The following is a 23,935-nucleotide window of genomic DNA, read 5'->3' as shown; positions in this document are numbered from 1 at the left end:
GTTTATATACTGGTTTATACTAGTTTATATACTGGTTTATACTGGTTTATACTGGTTTATATACTGGTTTATATACTGGTTTATACTAGTTTATATACTGGTTTATATTGGTTTTTACACTGGCTGGTGCCCTGCTGTGCTTGGGGGGCGGGGGTACCGCCGTGCTCCGTGGGGCCGGCATGGTTCAGGGAGTGCTGCGGGATGGGTTTCCGGCTGTGCTGAGCGGCGCGTCTCTGGGGCCCGCGGTGCCGCGTTCCCGTCTGCGCCATCTACCTTCTCTGGTGGCCCGCTCTATGGACGGGCCAGGCTCACACCAGACAGACCTCCGACATGGACACTTCACTCACTTTGTGTACCACACCCCTATCCAGGCCTTGGGAGGAAGGGGAGGGGCGCCGTTTGTGCTATCATGTAGCGGCACTCCCACCTCAATTTGCCCTACCAATCCCTTCCAATTGTAATCACATTTCAACACACCACCCCTCCGGAGCTAATGCACCACTTACACATATATACACAAAGGTTGGGTGGGGAGCACAGCTCCCCCCATCCACTTTCTTTTAATTGCACCTCATACATTCACTAAACAGGCCTGTCGGCTGGGCCACCGTGAGAGAGAGCACAAATACATAATGGTGCAGCGGTCGGGTGTGGCAGGGCAGTGGGCTTCTGGGGTAGTGGGGGGGCCTCTTCCCTTCATGTGTGGCTTGGTGCTTGTCTCGTCTCCTGGTTGCCCTGGGGGCAGTCCCTGGGCGATGTGCGGGCCCGGAGCGGCCCGCCGCACCAGTGTGGGGGATGGACGCGCTGGGGAGGTGCTGGCATCTGTCCCAGGGTTGGGGCGGGGTTGCAGGGAACCTTGGGATGATGCTGTTTGCTGGGGGGTAGCGCTCACTGTACCGGTGGTTGGGGTCATTGTCGATCGCCTGGTGGGTCTGTCCTGCTATCTCCAAGCCGATGGGTCTGTCCGTGTGCCTTTGGCTAGGGGCTGCTGTACCATTGGTGTGCCATCGGTCGGTTGTGCGCCGGTGGGGGTGTCGCCCCATGGCTTGCTCTGCCAGGTGTGCAGTCTGCGCTGCTGTCCTTGCGCCATCTGGGGCTGTGCGGTTTTGCTGGATGTGGCCTTGGGGTCCGGCGGACTTGGCCTGCTGGCTGGGCCGGTCTTGGCGGTGGTCTTCTGGGGCAGGCGGTGTGGGCCGCGCCCTGCATGCCTGCGGGTGTGGCGTGGAGTGGATCCTGCTTGGGCGGTGCTCTGTGGCTCTGCTGCCTTGAGGCTGTGCGCGCCGCATACTGGTATGATTGTCTGGCAGCATTGATGAGGTGTAATCTGGGACGCTCTTTGGGGCTCGGCCGGAGCACCTGGGGGCTGGTGGGATGACTTTCAGCGTCCCCTTGGTGCCCTTGGCGGTTGGGGATGTGGCGGTCATCCTTGGGCGGGCTACTGCCAGTGTTGCTCCTGTTCCGGTTCATTCCCTGCTGGCTCTGGGCCCACTGGCGGGCGCCCGCTGGCTGCCTGTTCAATTTGGCTCTGTTTGCTGGGCGTGGGCCTTGGCTCCTCCGCTGGGATCTTGGGCGAGGGGCCCTCTGGGCCCTCCACTCAAGGGGGTTTGGTGCTGCGGTGTGGGCGGGTGTTGACGGGGGCCTTGGGGTTTGGGGTTGGGGTCGGTGGCGGGGTTTGCTGGGTCCTCGGCTTCTTGGGGCTTTCTCTGTAGTGTATATGGGGGGTGGTAGCTGCCTCTCAGCTTGAGATCTCGGGGGTGTCTGGGGGGTTTCTTGGTCGTGGGGCGGTGGCCTGGGGCTCCATGGCCCCCACTCCTTCTGGTGGCCTGGCTGCATCTCGGGTTCGCAGTAATTGCACATACATTGACCAATGTGATGCACTGTGGATAAAACTGGTAGTGGTCTTAACTTTAGACACGTTGATCCTAAATACCTGTTTTAGGTTTTACCACTCACTCCTTCCCTCTGTCCACAGACACCACCATTATACCTAAGCTTCACACTGGTCACCGGACTGGTTTGATTACACAACACAATAAACACAATATACACAACTATAACATCACATCTCACTCTCATTATAAAGCAGTTTACTCTTCCCCACCCTTTACAATTTCTACCCTGATTTGCCCTTCCCTGTTCCCACCCCCTCACCTAGGTGTAACACTGCTCTCCCTTTTTATATTCTCCCTATAAAAAAGTGTTTTTTATCCTTCCTTAGGGAGGGCTGGTGATGGTCACTATTACTATATACTAGTTTATACTGGTTATATACTGGTATAAACAGGATGCTAACTGACCTTCTGAGGGATGATGGCGTGATGGTTTTCTACAATAATGCGCTTGATGTGGTGAGTCCACTGGTTCTTCTCCTCCACTGACCGAGCCTGGAACACACACACACACACACACACACACACACACACACACACACACACACACACACACACACACACACACACACACACACACACACACACACACACACACACACACACACACACACACAATCCCATTCATTCTCCTTTCTTTCAGTTGTGTCTGCTCCACCTGCAATCCTCCTCCAGCCTCCTACATCATGTCAGGCCTCCTGGAACACACAAGCTCCCCCTGGAGAACTCCCTATTGCCTGATCGCCACCCCAGTTTCCACTGCACACCTCTTCTCTCCACTCCGCTCCATTCCTGGACTCTGCTTCCCAGTGTTTTTAGTTTGAGACAGTGAGTACATTTCAGTTCTGCCCAGCATTGGTTGTTTTATGTTATTCCTTCTACCCCTGGTTAGAACATATCTTGTTTTCCAAAAATAAACTTTTTAAATTGATTTGCTTGTCCTGTTTTGCTTTCTGCACCTGAGCCTCAGACCTGCACGTGTACACGTCTGTACACCTAATATAAGTGTTTACATGTCACACAGATGGTGCTACATAGTGAAGGTCACATGATCACTATAGCTTCACTCACACCTGTCACTACACATAACTACTGACATTAGGTAAGTTTAGTGAAAGTTAGACACGTACATGTGTGTTAGACTGGTGTGTGTGGATTTAGAATGGATTCACCCTCTATACACACACACACACACACACACACACACACACACACTCACCTGCACAGTGTGCGCCTGTTTAGGATGTTTATAATGAGCTACGCTGAAACTCAGAGAGTCTTTGGAGCTCTGCATCAACATGAGAGTAGAAGACTGACACACACACGCACACACACACACACACACACACACACGCACACACGCACACACACACACACAGACACACACACACACAGACACATACACATAAACACAGGGCCGTGTGTGTGTATTTAGTGAGTCTCACAGAGATGTGTGTGTCTCGTACTGAGAGGTGTGTCTTGTACACATAATGTTCTCTTCTCTGTTTGACGATGAGGAGGAGTCGTTCCAGGAGGAAGAGCGTACGGTGCTTCCCTTTGGTCAGTCTGAAGGTTCCCTCCAATAGCAGCTCTCCATATGCGGTTAGCTCCGCCCCTTTCCATCCCAGCAGCAGGGACTGCACCTCCTGAGGGGGGCACGGGGGTGCCGTCAGCATCACAATTGCTCCATACAGGAAGTGATGTCATAGACCTGCAGGCGCACGGCATGTTCATGCTTCCTCTTCATGTCATTGATGTACCAGGCCACGCCCGTCATGGTGCAGAGTGCCTCCTCCACTACCTGGTAGCCCTCCTGCTGGGGGTCGAAGTGCTTGGAGATCTCCTGAAGGTAGCAGAGAAAACCAACATGAGGTCTGAGGTCCTCAGACAGACCATCAGCTGACCACAGGAGGTCTCCTTTAAGTAGCAGAGATCAGCCAGTCAGCATTATGGAAAGACATGCCCCTACATATAAGAACACGCCTTCTACGTGGAAGGACACACCCTACATAGAAGGATACACCCCTATGTAAAAGGACACGCCCCTACATGAAGGACATGCCCCCTACCTGTAGCAGCAGGTGGTACTTGAGGATCCTCTGCACAGGTTTGAGGAGGTACGATCCCAGGGGCAGAGAGCTCTGCAGCGCCTCCTGACGCTCACACAGGAACTGCACCAGACACTGGTTCTTCATGCACTCACTGAGGGACGCTACTGAGCTACACAAGTATGTGTGTTAGTGTGTGTGTGTGTTAGAGTGTGTTAGTGTTAGTGTGTGTGTAATGTGTGTGTGTGTTGTGTCACATACTTTGGGTAGTTTGTACAGTACTGTGTGTAGATGATGAAGTATTGGCTCTGAAAGAACAAACAGTTGAATTAATCCCTGCTCGTAGTCTCACAGGCGTCCAATAAGTCTGACCTTCATCACAAAGCATCTGGCCACGCCCACTGGGTCCCTGTCACACAGCTCCAGGTCCTGGAGCAGCTCACTGTGAGAGGAGACAAATGTGTGTGTGTGTGTGTGTGTGTGTGTGTGTGTGTGTGTGTGTGTGTACCTGTTGAACTCATAGATGTCCTCAATGTTTCCAAACAAAGAACACACCAACTCAGGACGCACACACACCTGTTCAATCATGGTGGACAGATACTCCTGATGGACACACACACGCACACACACACACGCACACACACACACACACACACACACACACACACACACACACACACACACACACACACACACACACACACACACACACACACACACACACACACACACACACAGAATATTAAAGCAAGTGGTAAGTTTTATTGAAGTGTGATTTACAGTTAATAAATAGTTCAAACGCAGTGTCTCTAGTTCCAGCTCTATATATATATATATATATATATATATATATATATATATATAGTTAAATTTGTTTTGTGATTTAGATCAGTTGTTCTCAACTGGTGAGTCGGGACCCAAAAGTGGGTCTCAGACCTGTACTGGGTGGGTCGCGGACAGCTGGTCAAAAATAAATGAATACTTAATATCTCTCATGTTGGACTTGTCTTTTATTTTGAAATAAACTTTTCTTTTGACAGGCATGCTGTGAAATGTATGTTACACAGGAAAATATATAGATTTATGTTTTAAAAAGATTATATACATGTTTTCAACAGCTATTTTAGAAAGAATGAATTTGGTTGGTTGAATTGTAAAACAAACTGGGTCATGATTTAATGACATGGTAAAATGTGGGTCCCAAGGTGACCCACCAGTTGAGAACCACTGATCTAGATAAACCAAAACATCAGAAAATAGAAACATGATTTCACATCATCTGATTTTGTATAAATGTACAGATTATGCTGTAGACATGTATACATGCAGATTTTAAATAAAATGTATTATGCCTTTAATGTTCAGTGTATTCAGTGTTTGTAATGAGCTCATGAGTCCAGGAAATCATACATTTAGCAACATTGGTTCATGTTGCTACAACATACAGTTCAATTGTTTTTTCTTCTCTTTTAGATCAACATCACAGCATTTATGAGCTTGTTAAAGTGCCAGAGGGAGGAGCCATAACAATTACAAAGCCACCAAAGGACTGTTGTTAAACATAGAGGTACTGTAAGTCCAACTACAGGTATACGTAAATAGGCTGTATTTCCTTTCACTAAGCATTATTTTGTGTCATCAGTGAGAAACGGCTCATGGCTCATTACATACGTCTACAGACAGAACTAATATAATAGATCTACAGCAGAGACCTTTGGAGGAACAGGGGCTCACATGTGACCCACATACAGAAACATTCCTTATAAAACATACGCCTACATCCACAAAGCCATTATTAAATATAGGACATACGAAGTAGATACTGCATTAAGATGAATTTAGATCATTATGAGACACTTTCACTGTAGATAATCTTCATGGAATCCTTTCTTTTCAGTTTTAATAAAATTGGAGGACAAAAATTAATAAATTCTGATACATTTTTATTTTAATTTCATAGCTTTATTTTTGTTTTCTAACCTCAGTAAAAGTTCATTAGACTAGCAGTGGTCGTCTACTGGGGGGTGTGGCATAAAACCAGGATAGGTATAAAGCCTGGAAAAATCAGCTATCCTGGATTAACTTATCCCAAAGTGGGTTAACCTGTAACCGTGGTGATTTAGCCTCTACGGCTAACCTGTAACCGTGGTGATTTAGCCTCTACAGCTAACCTGTAACCGTGGTGATTTAGCCTCTACGGCTAACCTGTAACCGTGGTGATGTAGCCTCTACAGCTAACCTGTAACCGTGGTGATTTAGCCTCTACGGCTAACCTGTAACCGTGGTGATTTAGCCTCTACAGCTAACCTGTAACCGTGGTGATTTAGCCTCTACGGCTAACCTGTAACCGTGGTGATTTAGCCTCTACAGCTAACCTGTAACCGTGGTGATGTAGCCTCTACAGCTAACCTGTAACCGTGGTGATTTAGCCTCTACAGCTAACCTGTAACCGTGGTGATGTAGCCTCTACAGCTAACCTGTAACCGTGGTGATTTAGCCTCTACAGCTAACCTGTAACCGTGGTGATTTAGCCTCTACAGCTAACCTGTAACCGTTGTGATTTAGCCTCTACAGCTAACCTGTAACCATGGTGATGTAGCCTCTACAGCTAACCTGCAACCATGGTGATGTGGCCTCTACAGCTAACCTGTTACCATGGTGATTTAGCCTCTACAGCTAACCTGTAACCATGGTGATGTGGCCTCTACAGCTAACCTGTTACCATGGTGATGTAGCCTCTACAGCTAACCTGTAACCGTGGTGATGTGGCCTCTACAGCTAACCTGTTACCATGGTGATGTAGCCTCTACAGCTAACCTGTAACCGTGGTGATGTAGCCTCTACAGCTAACCTGTAACCGTGGTGATTTAGCCTCTACAGCTAACCTGTAACCGTGGTGATTTAGCTTCTACAGCTAACCTGTAACCGTGGTGATGTAGCCTCTACAGCTAACCTGTAACCGTGGTGATTTAGCCTCTACAGCTAACCTGTAACCGTGGTGATTTAGCCTCTACAGCTAACCTGTAACCGTGGTGATTTAGCCTCTACAGCTAACCTGTAACCGTGGTGATGTAGCCTCTACAGCTAACCTGTAACCGTGGTGATTTAGCCTCTACAGCTAACCTGTAACCGTGGTGATGTAGCCTCTACAGCTAACCTGTAACCGTGGTGATTTAGCCTCTACAGCTAACCTGTAACCGTGGTGATTTAGCCTCTACAGCTAACCTGTAACCGTTGTGATTTAGCCTCTACAGCTAACCTGTAACCATGGTGATGTAGCCTCTACAGCTAACCTGCAACCATGGTGATGTGGCCTCTACAGCTAACCTGTTACCATGGTGATTTAGCCTCTACAGCTAACCTGTAACCGTGGTGATGTGGCCTCTACAGCTAACCTGTTACCATGGTGATGTAGCCTCTACAGCTAACCTGTAACCGTGGTGATGTGGCCTCTACAGCTAACCTGTTACCATGGTGATGTAGCCTCTACAGCTAACCTGTAACCATGGTGATGTAGCCTCTACAGCTAACCTGTAACCATGGTGATGTAGCCTCTACAGCTAACCTGTTACCATGGTGATGTAGCCTCTACAGCTAACCTGTTACCATGGTGATGTAGCCTCTACAGCTAACCTGTAACCGTGGTGATGTAGCCTCTACAGCTAACCTGTAACCATGGTGATGTAGCCTCTACAGCTAACCTGTAACCATGGTGATGTAGCCTCTACAGCTAACCTGTAACCATGGTGATTTAGCCTCTACAGCTAACCTGTAACCATGGTGATTTACCCTCTACAGCTAACCTGTTACCATGGTGATGTAGCCTCTACAGCTAACCTGTAACCATGGTGATTTAGCCTCTACAGCTAACCTGTTACCATGGTGATGTAGCCTCTACAGCTAACCTGTTACCATGGTGATGTAGCCTCTACAGCTAACCTGTAACCATGGTGATGTAGCCTCTACAGCTAACCTGTAACCATGGCGATTTAGCCTCTACAGCTAACCTGTAACCATGGTGATGTAGCCTCTACAGCTAACCTGTTACCATGGCGATGTAGCCTCTACAGCTAACCTGTAACCGTGGTGATGTAGCCTCTACAGCTAACCTGTTACCATGGCGATGTAGCCTCTACAGCTAACCTGTAACCGTGGTGATTTAGCCTCTACAGCTAACCTGTAACCATGGCGATTTAGCCTCGACAGCTAACCTGTAACCGTGGTGATTTAGCCTCTACAGCTAACCTGTAACCATGGTGATTTAGCCTCTACAGCTAACCTGTTACCATGGTGATGTAGCCTCTACAGCTAACCTGTTACCGTGGTGATGTAGCCTCTACAGCTAATCTGTAACCATGGTGATGTAGCCTCTACAGCTAACCTGTAACCGTGGTGATGTAGCCTCTACAGCTAACCTGTAACCATGGTGATGTAGCCTCTACAGCTAACCTGTTACCGTGGTGATGTAGCCTCTACAGCTAACCTGTAACCATGGTGATTTAGCCTCAACAGCTAACCTGTAACCGTGGTGATTTAGCCTCTACAGCTAACCTGTAACCATGGTGATTTAGCCTCTACAGCTAAACTGTAAACATGGTGATTTAGCCTCTACAGCTAACCTGTTACCATGGTGATGTAGCCTCTACAGCTAACCTGTAACCATGGTGATTTAGCCTCTACAGCTAACCTGTTACCATGGTGATGTAGCCTCTACAGCTAACCTGTAACCATGGTGATGTAGCCTCTACAGCTAACCTGTAACCGTGGTGATGTAGCCTCTACAGCTAACCTGTAACCATGGTGATGTAGCCTCTACAGCTAACCTGTAACCGTGGTGATGTAGCCTCTACAGCTAACCTGTAACCATGGCGATTTAGCCTCTACAGCTAACCTGTAACCATGGTGATTTAGCCTCTACAGCTAACCTGTTACCATGGTGATGTAGCCTCTACAGCTAACCTGTAACCATGCTGATTTAGCCTCTACAGCTAACCTGTTACCATGGTGATGTAGCCTCTACAGCTAACCTGTAACCATGGCGATTTAGCCTCTACAGCTAACCTGTAACCGTGGTGATGTAGCCTCTACAGCTAACCTGTTACCATGGCGATGTAGCCTCTACAGCTAACCTGTAACCGTGGTGATGTAGCCTCTACAGCTAACCTGTTACCATGGCGATGTAGCCTCTACAGCTAACCTGTAACCGTGGTGATTTAGCCTCTACAGCTAACCTGTAACCATGGCGATTTAGCCTCGACAGCTAACCTGTAACCGTGGTGATGTAGCCTCTACAGCTAACCTGTTACCATGGTGATGTAGCCTCTACAGCTAACCTGTTACCATGGTGATGTAGCCTCTACAGCTAACCTGTAACCATGGCGATTTAGCCTCTACAGCTAACCTGTTACCATGGTGATGTAGCCTCTACAGCTAACCTGTAACCATGGCGATTTAGCCTCTACAGCTAACCTGTAACCATGGTGATGTAGCCTCTACAGCTAACCTGTTACCGTGGCGATGTAGCCTCTACAGCTAACCTGTTACCATGGCGATGTAGCCTCTACAGCTAACCTGTAACCGTGGTGATTTAGCCTCTACAGCTAACCTGTAACCATGGCGATTTAGCCTCGACAGCTAACCTGTAACCGTGGTGATTTAGCCTCTACAGCTAACCTGTAACCATGGCGATTTAGCCTCTACAGCTAACCTGTAACCATGGTGATTTAGCCTCTACAGCTAACCTGTTACCATGGTGATGTAGCCTCTACAGCTAACCTGTAACCATGCTGATTTAGCCTCTACAGCTAACCTGTTACCATGGTGATGTAGCCTCTACAGCTAACCTGTAACCATGGCGATTTAGCCTCTACAGCTAACCTGTAACCATGGCGATTTAGCCTCGACAGCTAACCTGTAACCGTGGTGATTTAGCCTCTACAGCTAACCTGTAACCATGGCGATTTAGCCTCTACAGCTAACCTGTAACCATGGTGATTTAGCCTCTACAGCTAACCTGTTACCATGGTGATGTAGCCTCTACAGCTAACCTGTAACCATCGTGATTTAGCCTCTACAGCTAACCTGTTACCATGGTGATGTAGCCTCTACAGCTAACCTGTTACCGTGGTGATGTAGCCTCTACAGCTAATCTGTAACCATGGTGATGTAGCCTCTACAGCTAACCTGTAACCGTGGTGATGTAGCCTCTACAGCTAACCTGTTACCGTGGTGATGTAGCCTCTACAGCTAACCTGTAACCATGGTGATTTAGCCTCAACAGCTAACCTGTAACCGTGGTGATGTAGCCTCTACAGCTAACCTGTAACCATGGTGATTTAGCCTCTACAGCTAACCTGTAACCATGGTGATTTAGCCTCTACAGCTAACCTGTTACCATGGTGATGTAGCCTCTACAGCTAACCTGTTACCATGGTGATGTAGCCTCTACAGCTAACCTGTTACCATGGTGATGTAGCCTCTACAGCTAACCTGTAACCATGGTGATGTAGCCTCTACAGCTAACCTGTAACCATGGTGATGTAGCCTCTACAGCTAACCTGTAACCATGGTGATGTAGCCTCTACAGCTAACCTGTTACCATGGTGATGTAGCCTCTACAGCTAACCTGTAACCATGGTGATTTAGCCTCTACAGCTAACCTGTTACCATGGTGATGTAGCCTCTACAGCTAACCTGTTACCATGGTGATGTAGCCTCTACAGCTAACCTGTTACCATGGTGATGTAGCCTCTACAGCTAACCTGTTACCATGGTGATGTAGCCTCTACAGCTAACCTGTAACCATGGTGATGTGGCCTCTACAGCTAACCTGTTACCATGGTGATGTAGCCTCTACAGCTAACCTGTAACCATGGCGATTTAGCCTTTACAGCTAACCTGTTGGTAACAGGTTAGCTGTAGAGGCTAAATCGTGGTGATTAGCCTCTACAGCTAACCTGTAACCATGGTGATTTAGCCTCTACAGCTAACCTGTTACCATGGTGATTTAGCCTCTACAGCTAACCTGTTACCATGGTGATGTAGCCTCTACAGCTAACCTGTAACCATGGTGATTTAGCCTCTACAGCTAACCTGTAACCATGGTGATGTAGCCTCTACAGCTAACCTGTTACCATGGTGATGTAGCCTCTACAGCTAACCTGTTACCATGGTGATGTAGCCTCTACAGCTAACCTGTAACTATGGTGATTTAGCCTCTACAGCTAACCTGTTACCATGGTTATGTAGCCTCTACAGCTAACCTGTAACCATGGTGATTTAGCCTCTACAGCTAACCTGTTACCATGGTGATTTAGCCTCTACAGCTAACCTGTAACCATGGTGATGTAGCCTCTACAGCTAACCTGTTACCATGGTGATGTATCCTCTACAGCTAACCTGTTACCATGGTGATGTAGCCTCTACAGCTAACCTGTAACCATGGTGATTTAGCCTCTACAGCTAACCTGTTACCATGGTGATGTAGCCTCTACAGCTAACCTGTAACCATGGTGATTTAGCCTCTACAGCTAACCTGTAACCATGGTGATGTAGCCTCTACAGCTAACCTGTAACCATGGTGATGTAGCCTCTACAGCTAACCTGTTACCATGGTGATGTAGCCTCTACAGCTAACCTGTTACCATGGTGATGTAGCCTCTACAGCTAACCTGTAACCATGGCGATTTAGCCTCTACAGCTAACCTGTTACCATGGTGATGTAGCCTCTACAGCTAACCTGTAACCATGGTGATTTAGCCTCTACAGCTAACCTGTAACCATGGTGATGTAGCCTCTACAGCTAACCTGTTACCATGGTGATGTAGCCTCTACAGCTAACCTGTAACCATGGTGATTTAGCCTCTACAGCTAACCTGTTACCATGGTGATTTAGCCTCTACAGCTAACCTGTTACCATGGTGATGTAGCCTCTACAGCTAACCTGTAACCATGGTGATTTAGCCTCTACAGCTAACCTGTAACCATGGTGATGTAGCCTCTACAGCTAACCTGTTACCATGGTGATGTAGCCTCTACAGCTAACCTGTTACCATGGTGATGTAGCCTCTACAGCTAACCTGTAACTATGGTGATTTAGCCTCTACAGCTAACCTGTTACCATGGTGATGTAGCCTCTACAGCTAACCTGTAACCATGGTGATTTAGCCTCTACAGCTAACCTGTTACCATGGTGATGTAGCCTCTACAGCTAACCTGTTACCGTGGTGATGTAGCCTCTACAGCTAACCTGTAACCATGGTGATGTAGCCTCTACAGCTAACCTGTAACCGTGGTGATGTAGCCTCTACAGCTAACCTGTTACCATGGTGATTTAGCCTCTACAGCTAACCTGTTACCATGGTGATGTAGCCTCTACAGCTAACCTGTTACCATGGTGATGTAGCCTCTACAGCAAACCTGTAACCATGGTGATGTAGCCTCTACAGCTAACCTGTTACCATGGTGATGTAGCCTCTACAGCTAACCTGTTACCATGGTGATGTAGCCTCTACAGCTAACCTGTTACCATGGTGATGTAGCCTCTACAGCTAACCTGTAACCATGGTGATGTAGCCTCTACAGCTAACCTGTTACCATGGTGATTTAGCTTCAACAGCTAACCTGTTACCATGGTGATTTAACCTCTACAGCTAACCTGTTACCATGGTGATTTAGCCTCAACAGCTAACCTGTTACCATGGTGATTTAGCCTCTACAGCTAACCTGTTACCATGGTGATTTAGCCTCTACAGCTAACCTGTAACCATGGTGATGTGGCCTCTACAGCTAACCTGTTACCATGGTGATGTAGCCTCTACAGCTAACCTGTAACCATGGTGATGTAGCCTCTACAGCTAACCTGTTACCATGGTGATGTAGCCTCTACAGCTAACCTGTTACCATGGTGATGTAGCCTCTACAGCTAACCTGTAACCATGGTGATTTAGCCTCTACAGCTAACCTGTAACCATGGTGATGTAGCCTCTACAGCTAACCTGTTACCATGGTGATGTAGCCTCTACAGCTAACCTGTAACCATGGTGATGTAGCCTCTACAGCTAACCTGTTACCATGGTGATGTAGCCTCTACAGCTAACCTGTTACCATGGTGATGTAGCCTCTACAGCTAACCTGTAACCATGGCGATTTAGCCTTTACAGCTAACCTGTTGGTAACAGGTTAGCTGTAGAGGCTAAATCGTGGTGATTAGCCTCTACAGCTAACCTGTAACCATGGTGATTTAGCCTCTACAGCTAACCTGTTACCATGGTGATTTAGCCTCTACAGCTAACCTGTTACCATGGTGATGTAGCCTCTACAGCTAACCTGTAACCATGGTGATTTAGCCTCTACAGCTAACCTGTAACCATGGTGATGTAGCCTCTACAGCTAACCTGTTACCATGGTGATGTAGCCTCTACAGCTAACCTGTTACCATGGTGATGTAGCCTCTACAGCTAACCTGTAACTATGGTGATTTAGCCTCTACAGCTAACCTGTAACCATGGTGATGTAGCCTCTACAGCTAACCTGTTACCATGGTGATGTAGCCTCTACAGCTAACCTGTTACCATGGTGATGTATCCTCTACAGCTAACCTGTTACCATGGTGATGTAGCCTCTACAGCTAACCTGTAACCATGGTGATTTAGCCTCTACAGCTAACCTGTTACCATGGTGATGTAGCCTCTACAGCTAACCTGTAACCATGGTGATTTAGCCTCTACAGCTAACCTGTAACCATGGTGATGTAGCCTCTACAGCTAACCTGTTACCATGGTGATGTAGCCTCTACAGCTAACCTGTAACCATGGTGATGTAGCCTCTACAGCTAACCTGTTACCATGGTGATGTAGCCTCTACAGCTAACCTGTTACCATGGTGATGTAGCCTCTACAGCTAACCTGTAACCATGGCGATTTAGCCTCTACAGCTAACCTGTTACCATGGTGATGTAGCCTCTACAGCTAACCTGTAACCATGGTGATTTAGCCTCTACAGCTAACCTGTAACCATGGTGATGTAGCCTCTACAGCTAACCTGTTACCATGGTGATGTAGCCTCTACAGCTAACCTGTAACCATGGTGATTTAGCCTCTACAGCTAACCTGTTACCATGGTGATTTAGCCTCTACAGCTAACCTGTTACCATGGTGATGTAGCCTCTACAGCTAACCTGTAACCATGGTGATTTAGCCTCTACAGCTAACCTGTAACCATGGTGATGTAGCCTCTACAGCTAACCTGTTACCATGGTGATGTAGCCTCTACAGCTAACCTGTTACCATGGTGATGTAGCCTCTACAGCTAACCTGTAACTATGGTGATTTAGCCTCTACAGCTAACCTGTTACCATGGTGATGTAGCCTCTACAGCTAACCTGTAACCATGGTGATTTAGCCTCTACAGCTAACCTGTTACCATGGTGATGTAGCCTCTACAGCTAACCTGTTACCGTGGTGATGTAGCCTCTACAGCTAACCTGTAACCATGGTGATGTAGCCTCTACAGCTAACCTGTAACCGTGGTGATGTAGCCTCTACAGCTAACCTGTTACCATGGTGATTTAGCCTCTACAGCTAACCTGTTACCATGGTGATGTAGCCTCTACAGCTAACCTGTTACCATGGTGATGTAGCCTCTACAGCAAACCTGTAACCATGGTGATGTAGCCTCTACAGCTAACCTGTTACCATGGTGATGTAGCCTCTACAGCTAACCTGTAACCATGGTGATTTAGCCTCTACAGCTAACCTGTTACCATGGTGATGTAGCCTCTACAGCTAACCTGTTACCGTGGTGATGTAGCCTCTACAGCTAACCTGTAACCATGGTGATGTAGCCTCTACAGCTAACCTGTAACCGTGGTGATGTAGCCTCTACAGCTAACCTGTTACCATGGTGATTTAGCCTCTACAGCTAACCTGTTACCATGGTGATGTAGCCTCTACAGCTAACCTGTTACCATGGTGATGTAGCCTCTACAGCAAACCTGTAACCATGGTGATGTAGCCTCTACAGCTAACCTGTTACCATGGTGATGTAGCCTCTACAGCTAACCTGTTACCATGGTGATGTAGCCTCTACAGCTAACCTGTAACCATGGCGATTTAGCCTCTACAGCTAACCTGTTACCATGGTGATGTAGCCTCTACAGCTAACCTGTAACCATGGCGATTTAGCCTCTACAGCTAACCTGTAACCATGGTGATGTAGCCCCTACAGCTAACCTGTTACCATGGCGATGTAGCGTCTACAGCTAACCTGTAACCGTGGTGATGTAGCCCCTACAGCTAACCTGTTACCATGGCGATGTAGCCTCTACAGCTAGCCTGTAACCGTGGTGATTTAGCCTCTACAGCTAACCTGTAACCATGGCGATTTAGCCTCGACAGCTAACCTGTAACCGTGGTGATTTAGCCTCTACAGCTAACCTGTAACCATGGTGATTTAGCCTCTACAGCTAACCTGTAACCGTGGTGATTTAGCCTCTACAGCTAACCTGTAACCATGGTGATTTAGCCTCTACAGCTAACCTGTAACCATGGTGATTTAGCCTCTACAGCTAACCTGTTACCATGGTGATGTAGCCTCTACAGCTAACCTGTAACCATCGTGATTTAGCCTCTACAGCTAACCTGTTACCATGGTGATGTAGCCTCTACAGCTAACCTGTTACCGTGGTGATGTAGCCTCTACAGCTAATCTGTAACCATGGTGATGTAGCCTCTACAGCTAACCTGTAACCGTGGTGATGTAGCCTCTACAGCTAACCTGTAACCATGGTGATATAGCCTCTACAGCTAACCTGTTACCGTGGTGATGTAGCCTCTACAGCTAACCTGTAACCATGGTGATTTAGCCTCAACAGCTAACCTGTAACCGTGGTGATTTAGCCTCTACAGCTAACCTGTAACCATGGTGATTTAGCCTCTACAGCTAACCTGTAAACATGGTGATGTAGCCTCTACAGCTAACCTGTAACCATGGTGATGTAGCCTCTACAGCTAACCTGTTACCATGGTGATTTAGCCTCAACAGCTAACCTGTTACCATGGTGATTTAGCCTCTACAGCTAACCTGTTACCATGGTGATTTAGCCTCAACAGCTAACCTGTTACCATGGTGATTTAGCCTCTACAGCTAACCTGTTACCATTGTGATTTAGCCTCTACAGCTAACCTGTTACCATGGTGATTTAGCCTCTACAGCTAACCTGTAACCATGGTGATGTGGCCTCTACAGCTAACCTGTTACCATGGTGATGTAGCCTCTACAGCTAACCTGTTACCATGGTGATGTAGCCTCTACAGCTAACCTGTTACCATGGTGATGTAGCCTCTACAGCTAACTTGTAACCATGGTGATGTAGCCTCTACAGCTAACCTGTAACCATGGTGATTTAGCCTCTACAGCTAACCTGTAACCATGGTGATGTAGCCTCTACAGCTAACCTGTTACCATGGTGATGTAGCCTCTACAGCTAACCTGTAACCATGGTGATGTAGCCTCTACAGCTAACCTGTAACCATGGTTGTGTGGCCTCTACAGCTAACCTGTTACCATGGTGATTTAGCTTCTACAGCTAACCTGTAACCATGGTGATGTAGCCTCTACAGCTAACCTGTTACCATGGTGATGTATCCTCTACAGCTAACCTGTTACCATGGTGATGTAGCCTCTACAGCTAACCTGTAACCATGGTGATTTAGCCTCTACAGCTAACCTGTTACCATGGTGATGTAGCCTCTACAGCTAACCTGTAACCATGGTGATTTAGCCTCTACAGCTAACCTGTAACCATGGTGATGTAGCCTCTACAGCTAACCTGTTACCATGGTGATGTAGCCTCTACAGCTAACCTGTAACCATGGTGATGTAGCCTCTACAGCTAACCTGTTACCATGGTGATGTAGCCTCTACAGCTAACCTGTTACCATGGTGATGTAGCCTCTACAGCTAACCTGTAACCATGGCGATTTAGCCTCTACAGCTAACCTGTTACCATGGTGATGTAGCCTCTACAGCTAACCTGTAACCATGGTGATTTAGCCTCTACAGCTAACCTGTGACCATGGTGATGTAGCCTCTACAGCTAACCTGTGACCATGGTGATGTAGCCTCTACAGCTAACCTGTTACCATGGTGATGTAGCCTCTACAGCTAACCTGTAACCATGGTGATTTAGCCTCTACAGCTAACCTGTTACCATGGTGATTTAGCCTCTACAGCTAACCTGTTACCATGGTGATGTAGCCTCTACAGCTAACCTGTAACCATGGTGATTTAGCCTCTACAGCTAACCTGTAACCATGGTGATGTAGCCTCTACAGCTAACCTGTTACCATGGTGATTTAGCCTCTACAGCTAACCTGCTACAGGTTAACAATCAGGATTAAGTTATCCCTGCTGTCAGTCCTGTGAGAAATGAGTGTTTTACAGAATATTCATGGTTTTTATAAACGTTTCTTCACACAAATATTATAAACAGTCATTTGTTTTGTCCGTTGACTTTTGGTTTTAATAGTTTTATTATCATAGTTTAAATATAAAGACAAAAAGAACATATAAAAAAACAATATTCGAGCAATAAAAATGAGAAGGCAGACGGTTTATTAGGAATATTTTCTATATTAATAAAACACCAACACTGCATTATGACTGCAATGGAACCAATAAGCCTTTTCACTCTCGTACTGGTTCAGTTCTACCGCAGTAGGTCAAAGGTCAGAGGATAAACTCTCCATGGCTGATGGTGTCGGAAGTTAGTCTGACACAGATTTACATTATTTTACCCGTTGGAGTGTTGAGTTATTAAAAGAGTTTTTACATAAACGTGGCATCAATCTCTGAGGCAGAAAGACTGAGTTAGCTGCTAAAGCTAATGCTGCTAAAGCTAATGCTGCTAAAGCTAATGCTGCTAAAGCTAATGCTACACACTAACTGAATATTCTGTTTTTTCCTGACGTATCAACAGTGACTCAGGTTATCGTCACATTTAGTAAACATGAATCAGCTGATCAGTGATGTTTCACTTCATCAGAATCAGAAAATACTTTATTAAACACTGAGGGGTTTAATAAAGCATAATATAAGTATAGTATAAACGTAAAGAGAGGTGTATTTAACAATGTGTAAATGAAATGACCCTTTCCATCGTGCACTTCCTTTAAATTTATACATTTAAATAATATAATATTTTATTAAAAGATAATCATATGAACCTGGTTAATGGATGGTGTACCTCATAAATGTACCATTTCAAAGTGAGAACTCATAGTGTAAAACCTGCCTGGTGTTAAATAATGGCTAGTTTATATACATGTACAGTATATGTCTGTGATATGGATCAATTATTAGTGATGAACACATTAACATTAGACCAACTCACTTTCCTTGTATTATTTTAAACTCTACTTGGCAGTAAAACTATTCTGATTCTGATGTGGGAAACAAACATACTGTTTTATTATTACAGTAGATTACAGTTTTGTTTTTTTTTAATGACTCCTCATCCATTAAAAGTGCAAATATTCATTGAAACGTGTTTGTTTAAAGCCAGTATAAGTGAGTGAGTACAGTCTGTGTTGACCTGCAATATATTGAATATCAGATACATTAAACCGACCTTTATTGTACAAAAAGTCAGCTGAAAATATCAGCGTATAGCACAAACAGCATCGTGTTTACATTGATATCCCTCTGACCTATGACCCCTGCTGGTCACATATGCACACTTCCAGAGTGTGAAAAGGCTGTTAGAAGATATTTTTTCAAGTATGTCCTAAAAATAAGAAAATGGATACTGTACAGTTGGATCTGAAGGGTCTCACATTAACGTTAATCACATCAGTATTAAGGTTTTCACTACTGTGATAACGTAACCTCAGACGCTGGAGGTTTTTCTTCCGTCTCCATCATTTGAGTGATATATACAGTATATACAGTATGTTCACCAATCAGAAATGTAGAGAACCGCCTTCCTGGGCTATTGACCAATCAAAGATGGTTACAGGACACACGCTTGCATGCGCTACAGTGAGTGCGTTAACATCTACACTAGGGTCTATAAAATCTACGTTAATGGCATCACGGAATCAAACAATGAAAACTGAATCTACCGTTGAACTCTGAAATGGACAGAATCAGGTTGAAACACTGTCACTGTGAGGAAAAGGAGGTTTTTTAATGTTCACTAATCATCAGTGACTCACCAGTGTCTGTTTAACTTTAATGTGTCTGTTCATCATGTTTATCATCTGCTGTGCTCAATGAAAACATGAGTCAGCATTAATCATCTTCACCTGCTCAGAGCGTTTAAACATCTCATCAGCTACAGAAGATCTGTGGATAAAGTTGTTCTGTTGTTGTGAACGAGATCATCAATACCAGTGATTGTAGAGTCTGAAACATCATAGATTATTGATCACTTCTGAAACTGTAAATATTCTGACCCCTAGTGGTGAAATAACTGATGTATCTATTTTAGTTTAATTATTACAATCTGGAATGATGTCATCAGGATCATTTAAATTAGGTTAATTTAAAATAAATTGATCAAAACTTAATCAATAAACCTGATCAGATTCAGTAAATCATTGATCTCTGAGGGTAAATTAATACATCTTTATATGACATGATTAATTAAAAAGGAGAAGTCAGAATAATACGTTACTATAACTTATATCTACCTATATTTTTGACATACATTTTTGTTTAATTATAGTTTTCATTTTTTATTAGTTTTTATTGTGTTTCCTCACAGGAGTTAAAAACTAGTATTTCTAAATAAAAAAAATCCCTCCAGGATTTTGAGGCGTGCAGGAAAGATTGTGGCTGACTCCTCCCACCCCGGTCATAAACTGTTTCAATCTCTCCCTTCTGGAAGGAGGTTTAGGTCCATCAGGACCAGAACCTCCAGACACAAAAACAGCTTCTTTCCCTCTGCCACCATCCACATGAACACACCCCCCCCCCCCACCCGATCACCACCTCCATGATGACATGATCGGCTGCACTATATATATACAGTGGGGCAAAAAAAGTATTTAGTCAGCCACCAATTGTGCAAGTTCTCCCACTTAAAATGATGACAGAGGTCTGTAATTTTCATCATAGGTTCACTTCAACTGTGAGAGACAGAATGTGAAAAAAAATCCAGGAATTCACATTGTAGGATTTTTAAAGAATTTATTTGTAAATTATGGTGGAAAATAAGTATTTGGTCACTTCAAACAAGAAAGATCTCTGTCTCTCACAGACCTGTAACTTCTTCTTTAAGAGGCTCCTCCTCCACTCGTTACCTGTATTAATGGAACCTGTTTGAACTGGTTATCTGTATAAAAGATATCTATCCTTTATTTATCCCTCATCCTTTATATTTATCATTATTATTATTATTATTATTGTTGCTGGGCTGTTTCTTTGTTCTTTGTTTTCTTTGTTTTTGTTTCGTGCACCATCTACCAAGACAAATTTCTTGTACTGTCCTAAAAACTGTACTTGGCCATTAAAACATTTCTGATTCTGAAATCACTTCTAGAACACAATTAACTACTAAATCACTACTAACTACTAAACACGACTAAATCACTACTAGAACACCATTAACTACTAAATCACTACTAAACACTACTAAATGGGGAGTGGTGGCCTAGTGGTTAAAGATGCTGGGCTTGTAATCGGAGGGTTGCCGGTTCAAGCCTCACCTGGGCCATCACTATGGGATGTTGAGCAAGTCCCTTAACCCCGAACTGCTCCCCAGGCGCCGCAAAAATGGCTGCCCACTGTTCCTCACGGATGGGTTAAATGCAGAGGACAAATTCCATTAATGTAATAACATTACATGGCCAATTAAAGGCGAAAGCCCCGATTTAATCTTAATCTTAATCTTAATCTTAAATCACTACTAGAACACCATTAACTACTAAATCACTACTAACTACTAAAGAACACCATTAACTACTAAATCACTACTAACTACTAAACACTACTAACTCACTACTAGAACACCATTAACTACTAAATCACTACTAACTACTAAACACTACTAACTCACTACTAGAACACCATTAACTACTAAATCACTACTAACTACTAAACACTACTAAATCACTACTAGAACACCATTAACTACTAAACACTACTAACTACTAAAGAACACCATTAACTACTAAATCACTACTAACTACTAAACACTACTAACTCACTACTAGAACACCATTAACTACTAAATCACTACTATACTAAATCACGACTAGAACACCATTAACTACTAAATCACTACTAAATCACTATTATCTACTAAATCACTACTAGAACACCATTAACTACTAAATCACTACTAACTACTAAATCACTAAAAAACACTATTAACTACTAAATCACTACTAACTACTAAAGAACACCATTAACTACTAAATCACTACTAACTACTAAAGAACACCAATAACTACTAAATCACTACTAACTACTAAACACTACTAAATCACTACTAGAACACCATTAACTACTAAATCACTACTAGAACACCATTAACTACTAAATCACTACTAGAACACCATTAACTACTAAATCACTACTAAATCACTACTAGAACACCATTAACTACTAAATCACTACTAACTACTAAATCACTAAAAAACACTATTAACTACTAAATCACTACTAACTACTAAAGAACACCATTAACTACTAAATCACTACTAACTACTAAAGAACACCAATAACTACTAAATCACTACTAACTACTAAACACTACTAAATCACTACTAGAACACCATTAACTACTAAATCACTACTAGAACACCATTAACTACTAAATCACTACTAAATCACTACTAGAACACCATTAACTACTAAATCACTACTAACTACTAAATCACTAAAGAACACCATTAACTACTAAATCACTTCCAGAACACAATTAACTACTAAATCACTACTAAATCACTACTAACTACTAAACACTACTAAATCACTACTAGAACACCATTAACTACTAAATCACTACAAACTACTAAATCACTACTAAATCACTACTAGAACACCATTAACTACTAAATCACTACAAACTACTAAATCACTACTAGAACACCATTAACTACTAAATCACTACTAACTACTAAATCACTACAAAATCACTAAAGAACACCATTAATTACAAAATCACTACAAAATCACTACTAACTACTAAAGCACCACTAAATCACGACTAGAACACCATTAACTACTAAATCACTACTAAACCACTAAAGAACACCATTAACTACAAAATCACTACAAACTACTAAATCACAACTAACTACTAAATCACTACTAAATCACTAAAGAACACCATTAACTACTAAATCACTACTAACTACTAAATCACTACTAAAACACCATTAACTACTAAATCACTACTAACTACTAAACACCACTAAATCACTACCAGAACACCATTAACTACTAAATCACTACTAAATCACTACTAGAACAGCATTAACTACTAAATCACTACAAACTACTAAATCACTACTAGAACACCATTAACTACTAAATCACTACTAGAACAGCATTAACTACTAAATCACTACAAACTACTAAATCACTAAAGAACACCATTAACTACTAAATCACTACTAAATCACTACTAACTACTAAACACCACTAAATCACTACCAGAACACCATTAACTACTAAATCACTACTAAATCACTACTAGAACAGCATTAACTACTAAATCACTACAAACTACTAAATCACTAAAGAACACCATTAACTACTAAATCACTACTAAATCACTACAAAATCACTACTAACTACTAAACACCACTAAATCACTACCAGAACACCATTAACTACTAAATCACTACTAGAACACCATTAACTACTAAATCACTACTAGAACACCATTAACTACTAAATCACTACTGACTACTAAACACCACTAAATCACTACCAGAACACCAGTAATTGCTAAATCACTACTAGAACACCATTAACTACTGAATCACTACTAAATCACTACTAGAACACCATTAACTACTAAATCACTACTGACTACTAAACACCACTAAATCACTACCAGGACACCATTAATTGCTAAATCACTACTAGAACACCATTAACTACTGAATCACTACTAAATCACTACTAGAACACCATTAACTACTAAATCACTACTGACTACTAAACACCACTAAATCACTACCAGAACACCATTAATTGCTAAATCACTACTAGAACACCATTAACTACTGAATCACTACTAAATCACTACTAGAACACCATTAACTACTAAATCACTACTAAATCACTACTAACTACTAAATCACTAAAGAACACCATTAGCTAATAAATCACTACTATACTAAATCACGACTAGAACACCATTAACTACTAAATCACTACTAACTACTAAATCACTAAAGAACACCATTAACTACTAAATCACTACTATACTAAATCACGACTAGAACACCATTAACTACTAAATCACTACTAAATCACTATTATCTACTAAATCACTACTAGAACACCATTAACTACTAAATCACTACTAACTACTAAAACACTAAAGAACACTATTAACTACTAAATCACTACTAACTACTAAAGCACCACTAAATCACTACCAGAACACCATTAACTACTAATTCACTACTAAATCACTACTAACTACTAAATCACTACTAACTACTAAATCACTACTAGAACCTTATTAACTACTAAATCACTACTAACTACTAAACACCACTAAATCACTACCAGAACACCATTAACTACTAAATCACTACTAATTACTAAATCACTACGAGAACACCATAACTACTAAATCACTACTAATACTAACTACTAAATCACTACGAGAACACCAATAACTACTAAATCACTACTAATTACTAAATCACTACGAGAACACCATTAACTACTAAATCACTACTAGAACCTTATTAACTACTAAATCACTACTAACTACTAAACACCACTAAATCACTACCAGAACACCATTAA

General features: G+C 43.4%; 1 protein-coding gene across 1 annotated transcript in view; it reads right to left on the bottom strand.

Annotated features, from left to right (window-relative positions):
• The window catches only part of LOC114458187 (pleckstrin homology domain-containing family G member 3-like), a 36,718-nt gene that overhangs the window by 4,308 nt on the left and 8,475 nt on the right, over positions 1 to 23,935 (bottom strand). Inside the window, 8 exon segments of the mRNA XM_028440497.1 lie at positions 2,298 to 2,384; positions 3,109 to 3,201; positions 3,356 to 3,571; positions 3,574 to 3,732; positions 3,959 to 4,109; positions 4,199 to 4,245; positions 4,310 to 4,379; positions 4,446 to 4,540. Coding sequence (XP_028296298.1) covers positions 2,298 to 2,384; positions 3,109 to 3,201; positions 3,356 to 3,571; positions 3,574 to 3,732; positions 3,959 to 4,109; positions 4,199 to 4,245; positions 4,310 to 4,379; positions 4,446 to 4,540 — 918 coding nt within the window.

Source organism: Gouania willdenowi, assembly GCF_900634775.1.
Source record: "Gouania willdenowi chromosome 24 unlocalized genomic scaffold, fGouWil2.1 scaffold_320_arrow_ctg1, whole genome shotgun sequence".
In the NCBI taxonomy this organism is placed as follows: Eukaryota; Metazoa; Chordata; class Actinopteri; order Blenniiformes; family Gobiesocidae; genus Gouania; species Gouania willdenowi.
This window is presented reverse-complemented; position numbering and strand designations above follow the sequence as displayed.